Below are 9332 nucleotides of genomic sequence, written 5' to 3'. Positions count from 1 at the left end.
GGCGGCCCCTCCGGCGCCCCGGGCCCGGCGCACGCCCGCGGGGCCCCGGCCTCGCCCCCGCGGCGGCGCGGGCAGCAGCGCCGCCCCCGGCCCGGCCCCGGCGCCGGGAGGACTCCCATGCGCCCGGCGCGGCGGCGCCTCCCCGCACCCAGCCTCTCCCAGTCGCCGGGTCCCGCCGCTCGGGCTGAGCACGGCGCCGCGCCCGCGGCCGGCGATGCGGGGCCCCGACGCGGCGGCGCGCTCGGCCCCGGGCCTGTGCGCCCTGGTGCTGGCGCTGCTGGGCGCCCTGCCCGCGGGCGCCGGGGCGCAGCCGTACCACGGGGAGAAGGGCATCTCGGTGCCGGACCACGGCTTCTGCCAGCCCATCTCCATCCCGCTGTGCACGGACATCGCCTACAACCAGACCATCCTGCCCAACCTGCTGGGCCACACGAACCAGGAGGACGCGGGCCTCGAGGTGCACCAGTTCTACCCGCTGGTGAAGGTGCAGTGCTCGCCCGAGCTGCGCTTCTTCCTGTGCTCCATGTACGCGCCCGTGTGCACCGTGCTGGACCAGGCCATCCCGCCGTGCCGCTCCCTGTGTGAGCGCGCCCGCCAGGGCTGCGAGGCGCTCATGAACAAGTTCGGCTTCCAGTGGCCCGAGCGGCTGCGCTGCGAGAACTTCCCGGTGCACGGCGCGGGCGAGATCTGCGTGGGCCAGAACACGTCGGACGGCGCCGGGGGCCCGGGCGGCGGCCCCACCGCCTACCCCACCGCGCCCTACCCGCCCGACCTGCCCTTCACCGCGCTGCCCCCCGGGGCCGCGGACGGCAGGGCCCGCGCCGCCTTCCCCTTCTCGTGCCCGCGCCAGCTCAAGGTGCCCCCCTACCTGGGCTACCGCTTCCTGGGTGAGCGCGACTGCGGCGCCCCCTGCGAGCCGGGCCGAGCCAACGGCCTCATGTACTTTAAGGAGGAGGAGAGGCGCTTCGCCCGCCTCTGGGTGGGCGTGTGGTCGGTGCTGTGCTGCGCCTCGACGCTCTTCACGGTGCTCACCTACCTGGTGGACATGCGGCGCTTCAGCTACCCCGAGCGGCCCATCATCTTCCTGTCGGGCTGCTACTTCATGGTGGCCGTGGCGCACGTGGCGGGCTTCCTGCTGGAGGACCGCGCCGTGTGCGTGGACCGCTTCTCGGAGGACGGCTACCGCACGGTGGCGCAGGGCACCAAGAAGGAGGGCTGCACCATCCTCTTCATGGTCCTCTACTTCTTCGGCATGGCCAGCTCCATCTGGTGGGTCATCCTGTCGCTCACCTGGTTCCTGGCGGCCGGCATGAAGTGGGGCCACGAGGCCATCGAGGCCAACTCGCAGTACTTCCACCTGGCCGCGTGGGCCGTGCCCGCGGTCAAGACCATCACCATCCTGGCCATGGGCCAGGTGGACGGGGACCTGCTCAGCGGGGTGTGCTACGTGGGCCTGTCGAGCGTGGACGCCCTTCGGGGCTTCGTGCTGGCGCCCCTGTTCGTCTACCTCTTCATCGGCACGTCCTTCCTGCTGGCGGGCTTCGTGTCGCTCTTCCGCATCCGCACCATCATGAAGCACGACGGCACGAAGACCGAGAAGCTGGAGAAGCTCATGGTGCGCATCGGCGTCTTCAGCGTGCTCTACACGGTGCCGGCCACCATCGTGCTGGCCTGCTACTTCTACGAGCAGGCCTTCCGCGAGCACTGGGAGCGCACCTGGCTCCTGCAGACCTGCAAGAGCTACGCCGTGCCCTGCCCGCCCGGCCACTTCCCGCCCATGAGCCCCGACTTCACCGTCTTCATGATCAAGTACCTGATGACCATGATCGTGGGCATCACCACCGGCTTCTGGATCTGGTCGGGCAAGACCCTGCAGTCGTGGCGCCGCTTCTACCACAGACTCAGCCACAGCAGCAAGGGGGAGACTGCGGTATGAGCCCCGGCCCTTCCCCCACCCGGGCCCCCCCAGACCCCTGCCGGGCGAGGGGCTTGCTTCCTCCCGGACCTCCCCACCTCCACTGAGAAGTGACCTGGAAGTGGGAAGAGAATTGGGGCGAGGGGTGTTTTGGAGAGAAGGCCTGGGTGGAAAAGCAGTTTGGGTGAAAAGACAGACGCTAGCAAAGACTTGTAGGATGGTGATGATGTTGGTGATGATGATGATGGTACCGATGATGTTAATGTGAAAGGTTGGGGCCTATGGAGAAGATGGAGACCCCCTAGATACTGCTGAGCGTTCTCCCGGCGCAGGGGGGCTGAGCTGGGGCCGGGAGCGAGCCCCCTGTGTGGGGCAAGAGGCCTGGCCTCACTGCTGTGAGGCCGCGGGAGAAAGGTACAGCTCTGTTTGCAGCGGCGGCTTTGTTGGTAAGAGGGAGGACCCCTGCGGTGTCCTTGTCAAGCGGTGGTCAAACCGTAATCTCTTTTCACTGGGGCCAAACTGGAGCCCAGATGGGTTAATTTCCAGGGTCAGACATTACAGTCCCTCCTCCCCTACCCCCTCCCGCCTGATTTTCCTCCCCTGCCCCTTTCAAGTCTTGTAAAATAAGCATTTGGAAGTCCTGGGAGGCCTGCCTGCTAGGATCCTGCAAAAGAAATGAGGGTAACATTTCAAGATGAGGGGAAAGAGAGACGAGTGGTAGGGATTTCTGCTACTTTTTCATTTTCTGGGGAAGGCAGAATGGCAGAGAGAAGGGTGTTTTCTTTAGTTTAATACCCTGAAAAGAAGTGATGACTTGTTGCTTTTCAAAACAGGAGCAGAGTTTTCCCCCTTGTCTTTGTTGTAAGAGACAAAAGAGCGAACAAAAGTGTCTCCCCGTGGAAGAGCATAGCCGAGGGGACAGCAGCTTTTATAGGCAAGCAGCAAATCTGAGGTTCCCCTGTGGTTGTTAATTTGGGTGAAATAAACATTCCTTTTTAAGGGAAAGTGAAGGGCCTTGAGCTCCCATTTGCCACTCAGCCCGAGGTCCCGACTTGGAGAAGGGCAAGGCAAGGGGTGTTGTTGTTTTATACACATTTAATGCGGAACACATGACCCGACAGGCCAGCCTGAGCGTGTTAAAATGTTTATGGAGATCTCGCCCTTCATTTTTTTTTTCTTGCCATAAGCCTACATTCAAGGTGGTTGTTTTTTTTAGTTTTGGGGGTTTTTTTCTTTCCAATTTGGGTCCCTCAAGAGAAAAGCCTTCAGTATCATAATACAGGAAAGTTAAATTTTCAAGAGGATGAGAGAACCATTTTGCCCACTTTTCCTCGGTGCCATAAATCTGTTTATAAAACATCCTGTGTTTGCTCACCCTGTCTCTGGTTGGGTGGGGAGGTGATCTGGAGAAATAAATGATAGCGAACAAGAGTAAAAGGAAAGTTTGAACTCTGGGCCCCACTGCTTAAAGAAAGTCATTAAGAGAAGGTAAACTTCAAAGTGATTCTGGAGTTCTTTGAAATATGCTGAAAGACTTAAATTTATTAATCTTAAGTCATTACTTTTTTCTGTAATAGAACTCTGGTCCCTTTGCATAATGGTGTAAGCTGAGGAGAGGATCATGGGAGCTAAACTGTTACCGTTAACACAGCCCTCTGAGGAGAGGATCATGGGAGCTAAACTGTTACCTTTAACACAGCCCTCCAATCTTGCAACACTGTTCAGTTTCTCAAAACAGTTTTTAAATGCCAATCAGAGGGTGCTGTCAGGAGTACAAGTTACTTTATATATATATAAAATGTTCAATTGAGTGGAGCTGCTTTTACATTGAAGTTAAAATTGTTCTTGTTTCTTAAACCTTCAAAACTGTCTCACCTTTAAACTGCCACTACACAGCTTTTGGCATCTTTTGTGTTGTATCTCTTAAGTGCATGTGAAATTTGTAAAATAGAGACAAGTGCAGTATGTATATTTTGTAAATCTCCCATTTTTGTAAGAAAATATATATTGTATTTATACATTTTTACTTTGGTTTTTTGTCTTGTTTTGCCTTTAAAGGTCTACAATGAAGCCCCACTTTATCACATGTACAGATCACAAATAAATTTTTTAAAAAATAGAATGTTTGTTTATTGTTATAATAAACCAAAGAACAAAACTCTGTGCTATGGGGGGGAAAAAAAAAGATGTGGAGGGATGCCACTGAGCTGTCCTTCACGGAGGAGGGTGGTGTGTATTACCAAGGTCTTCAGTTCCTTGGCCTTTTCAGAATAGTGTCATCAGTGCCTTGACTCTCCTTTAAATTTTTGTTCTGTTATCACTGGCTTCCTGCCTCCCTCCAGGGCCTCCCTCGCACACACTTCTAAGCCTTTTCACCTCCAGCTTTGGATGACCTGCTGATGGTTCATCTCTAGGAGAGTGCCAGCCGGTCAGTGTTTACTACCTGAAGAGATGAAGTCCATATGTGAAAGAGGACTAGAAGATATATTCTGGGTATTTTCTCCTTTTCTGGTGATTTTTCCTTGGGAGGAATTCAGTGAGAGAGATGTGTCCGTGTGTGTGTGTGTGTGTGTGTGTGTGTGTGTGTGTGTGTGTGTGTGTTTTAGTTGATTGGTATTTTTGTATTCTAATGCACTTATCTAAATTGTTAATACTTAAGTGCTTTCAGTTCAAGTGGTAGGGAAAGTCCATAGATGCTTCCAGATAAGAGCAGACTCCCTCTGCCTTCTAAGTAAACCAAGCAGAGCAGCGGCGGCTCCCTGAGGTGCGGTGACTCAGCAGCTCAGGCGGGATAGACTCGACCTGACCCTGGGGTGGCCTCAGAAGCCACAAGGCTATTCTTTCCTCTTGCAGAAGAGGCTAACTTTGGAATCAGATGAGACTGAGAAGCCCTAGCTCTCCGGGCACTTTGATATTAAAGAATCCCTCAGGAAGATGGCAAAGACATTCTCATTTTCCCAATTTTGAGCCTTACTAGGTTTTTTTCTTTTTTTTTTTTTTCACTCACCTCTAATTCAGGTGCCAATTTCCTGGCGTTTTCAAATACAGGCAATTTTCTGCAGACACAGAGACACCCCGGCAGGTACTGGGTGTGTTGTTTGTCTTACCCGGCTTCAGCTGGAAGTTTCTGTAGTTCTAAAGCATAACAGAAACAGTTCTGTTTTTGCTTTAATTAACAGGCTCACACACATGCCTGGTGTTTTCCAAACGTAAGAAATGAAAACCAGTGACATTCTCTCCAGGAGAAGGTAGCCCTATGTCTAAAGTAGCTTTTCTTTATGAGCCTCCTGGGTTTTGAACATCACAATGGGTGTGAGGTCATCCTAACCTGTGAAGATTTTGGCATCGAGAAAGAAGAAAAATAGCAACTTGGAGTCTCTTAAGGTTTATTCAGTTTTTGCTCATAAAATGACACCCTGTAGGTTAAAGCATGCCTCTCTTAACGCCGTGTTAATACTGCCTGTTAAGGATGTTTGCTTTTGAGCCTGGAATGGTGGCGCACGCCTGTGATCCCAGTACTTGGGAGGCTGAGACGGGAGCATCACAGGTTCGCGGCCAGCCACAGCAACTTAGTGAGGCCCTCTGCAACTTAGTGAGACCCTGTTTTGAAATAAAGAATAAAAATAGAGTTGAATGTGTAGCTAAGAGGTAGAGCACCCCTGAGTTCCATTCCCAGTAACACAAGACACACACACACACACACACACACACACACACACACACAGTGTTTTTAAAGGAGGAAGGCTCCCAGTAGTTTTGTTTTTGTGTTTTGTTTTTTGTTCTTTTTTGTTCCCTCCTTGAAAATTAACTGCTGAAAGCACGGAGCCCTTTCTAGGGGAGCTGTGTGGCTGCTCCCAAGAATAGGGCCTGTCCTCCGCGCACTGCCTGTCTTTGGGCACTCTCACAGGTCTGAGTGGTGGTCTTTACTTATGGAACAAAGACCGCATGTGAATAAATTGCTACCTGCTTTTTGGGAAGCTCACTTGAATTCTTTGCACATTGTGATTCCTTCATGCAGCCATTCTACCCTAAGATTTTTAGCAGTTCAGTGGTTTTTCTTGAGGTGCATTTTAAGCAGAAAATATGTGAGGGAAAGTGTTTGTGAAAGGACATGTGTAGAGTTTAAGAAAAACATTGGCAAGAACATGGTGTTAATCCCCAGATAAGGAGCAGGAACACTTGTGAAAATTTTCTACAATTTATAAAACAAAACTAGTCTACACAACAACCCCAAGCCACACCTAATCTTTTTAAGTAGACATGTGAGACATGTTGGCAAGAGAAAGATATTTGTTCTTTTAGTATCTTACAATTCTTTTTTTAATGTACTTGATATAAAATAGTGATATTAGAAATTCTCTGGGTAGACTACAGTAGTGTAACAGCTGTAGGTTCGAACCCTATAATTATACTGGGAAAATCTCTTCTAACTCTCCCATCTTTAATTTCACTGAAAAAGCACATGGCTATTTTTAGGTGGTATATTTTTATATATGCATATGCGAACAGTGAATAACAGTCTAGAGGGCTCCAGGAAATCCTAGAAGGGAGCAAAAATGCTCCAATGTGGACTTAAATAAACAACCCATAGGTGCCTACTTTTCTTCTCCTGTTTCCCCCCTCAGCACATGAACCTTGTTTCATAAAACCTGGCTCTTAAACTCTTACTTCTTAGTATGTAATTTTTCTTACGTCTACATTTTACATCTTACATATTATAAAAGGTAAGTTAGTTAAAAGAGTACCATTAAAATGTTAACTCTTGGTAAATCCACACTATGCCAATTAGTTCCTTTGGTTATTTAGAGGTGGGGAAGCTACTGTCTTTCAGACTTTACTCAATAAGCCACCACCATGGTGATGGAAAAAAAAGGAGAAAAAACAAGTGTGACAAGAGGAGTTCAGTATGTGTCCAGTTCAACAAGCACCAATCAAACCATCACTAGGCAGAAGAGACCAGGGGGACGACAGGTGAATAGGGTCCACCTAAGTAGCTCTAGACCAAATTCAGAGCAAGGAGGGCATTTCTCAAAAGAAGAATAAACAAAGAATCAGCCAGGCCCAGGGGTATCTGCCTGTAATCCCAGTGCTTGGGAGGCTAAGACAAAATCGCAGGATTGAGACCAGCGTCAGCACCTTAGGCGAGGCCCTCCAAGATTTAACGAGACACTGTTAAAAAACCCAGGCAGAATGGCCCTCGATTCCATCCCCAGACCTTCCCCACACTCCAACACAGAAGAAGCAAATAATCATAATGCCAGACAGAACCTGGCAAGGGGCAAGACAGGCACAAGTGCTATTTGGAATAATACTACCTGGCATTTGGTGGCATTTACTGTGTTAAAAGCTCATTTCATATTCATATTTGGCTTTATTCTGACAAATATTCTAACCCCCAAATAAAAATAATTCCCATTTGAAAGAGGAAGAAGCCACGCATGGTGGCGCACGCTTGTAATCCCCGCACGTAGGAGGCAGAGACAGGAGTATCGTGCAGGTTCGAAGCCAGCCACGAAGGCTTAAGAGACCCTGTTTCCAAATAGGTCTTGGAGTGTAGCCCTGAGGAAGGGTTTCCAGGAACCGCCCCCCCCAAAAAAAAAGAAAGAAGAAAGAAAGAAAGAAAGAGAGAGAGAGAGAAAGAAAGAAAGAAAGAAAGAAAGAAAGAAAGAAAGAGGAAGAAGCTGAAAGACCCAGTGAGGGGCAGTGACATGGGTGGAAGGAGCGATTCTCCTGTCCTCCCGCTGAGCTCCCGTGGCCCGCGCTTCCGATGCTTCCAATGCGCTGCCGCCGGGCACCATGGAGTTTCAGTGGGAGGATGACCCTCCGATCACAGCTATCCAGCACAAATGCATTCCCAGCCTGGAATCCCAGTACTTGGGAGGCTGAGACAGGAGGATGGAAGTTTCGTGGCTAGCCTCAGGAATTTAGCAAGACCCTGTTTCCAAATAAAAATTAATAGGGCTAGGGGTATAGCTCAGAAGTAGAATGCTCCTGGTTTCAATCCCCAACACTACCAAAAAAAAAAAAAAAAAAAAAATGCCAAGAGCCCAGATTCTGACATTCCTCGATTGGTAGAGCCTGGCTTTCCTCATCTGGGGACCGTGGTCTCTGCGGCACAGGCCTGACTTCAGCCCCTTGACTGCGGGCGGGCAGGCAGGCAGGAGGAGCTCTGTGTGAGCTGCTAAACTGGTCCAGCTACTTATGGATCATCCAGTGATTTTTTTTTTGCAATACTAGGGGTTGAACCCAGGGGCATTCTACCTCCAAACTAAACCCTCAGTCCTATTTTTTTATCCTTTATTTTGAAACAGGATCTCACTAAGTTGCAAAGGGCCCGTGATCCTCCTGTCTCAACCTCCCAAGTACCAGGATTACAAACGCGTGCCACCATGCCCAGCTTTCCGCAGCAACTTTCAGACCCCTGGCTCATTGGTTGTTCCCTACTGTGGGCCACTGTGTCCTACCCTTCAGCTGACCAAGCTAGTGTGGACCCTGGAGGAAAAGTAATTAAAATATCAGGCAATTTCCAAAGTAAAATCTTTATTGTGTTTGTCTACTGAAGCCAGGACACAAGTTAAGAGCTGTCTAATGTCTGAACTCGCTGGTCGGCCACTCCTCACTCCTCTCTATCAGCAACCACATCCCACCCCAATACTTCACATTTCTCAGAACCCCAGAGGTTTACATCTATGCTGTTTTCTTGGTTTCTCTTTAAGTATGTAATCTTGTGACAGGCAAGTCTAGCCAGTCTCATTGGTCTTGGACTTTCTGTTGCTGGGTATTTCAATACCAAATCTACATTTAATTTAGTTTATTATTATTGTTGTTGTTATTGGTTGTTATTGATCCCAAGGGCATTCTACTTTCAAGCTACACTCCCAAATCATATATTTTTTATTTTGAAACAGGGTCTCACTAGTTGCTGAGGGTCCCACTAAGTGGCTGAGGCTATCCTCAAACCTACAATCCTCCTATCTCAGCTTTCCAAGTACTGGGGATTATGGATATATGCCCATAATCTACATTTTATTTATTTTTGTTTTTTATTTTTTATTTTTGGTAGTACTGGGGATGGAACCCTTCTACCTCCGGGCTACACTCCCAGACCTATTTTATATTTTTATTTGGAAACAGGGTCTCTTAAGCCAGAGAGGCTGGGTTCGAACCTGCACGATCCTCCTGTCTCTGCCTCCCAAGCACGGGGATTACAAGCGTGCGCCACCACGCCCCGCCATATAATCTACATTTTAAATGGTTGAGATGGCAGGACAGAAATTTAGGGTTCTAATCAGTTATAGCCAGGCAAGAACTGAAATGTTTCTCTAGGTCCCAAAAGCACCTTTCAAAAGACTTTGAACTAACAAAATAAAATTGGAGCTATCACGAGGGGTTCCATGTGTTGGATCTGAGCGCCCAC

General features: G+C 49.8%; 1 protein-coding gene across 1 annotated transcript; it reads left to right on the top strand.

The window, feature by feature from the left end:
* Nucleotides 1-214: 214 nt before the first annotated feature.
* Nucleotides 215-1936, top strand: FZD7 (frizzled class receptor 7; the record flags this gene model as incomplete). The annotated part of the gene is made up of 1 exon (XM_080689220.1): nucleotides 215-1936. One exon carries the CDS (start codon nucleotides 215-217, stop codon nucleotides 1934-1936), a length of 1722 nt encoding a protein of 573 aa, XP_080545346.1.
* Nucleotides 1937-9332: the final 7396 nt, after the last annotated feature.

This window comes from Muscardinus avellanarius (genome assembly GCF_963383645.1).
Source record: "Muscardinus avellanarius genome assembly, chromosome: 2".
NCBI lineage: Eukaryota > Metazoa > Chordata > Mammalia > Rodentia > Gliridae > Muscardinus > Muscardinus avellanarius.
The sequence above is the reverse complement of the archived record's forward strand: the minus strand, read 5'-3'. Positions and strand labels throughout refer to the sequence as shown.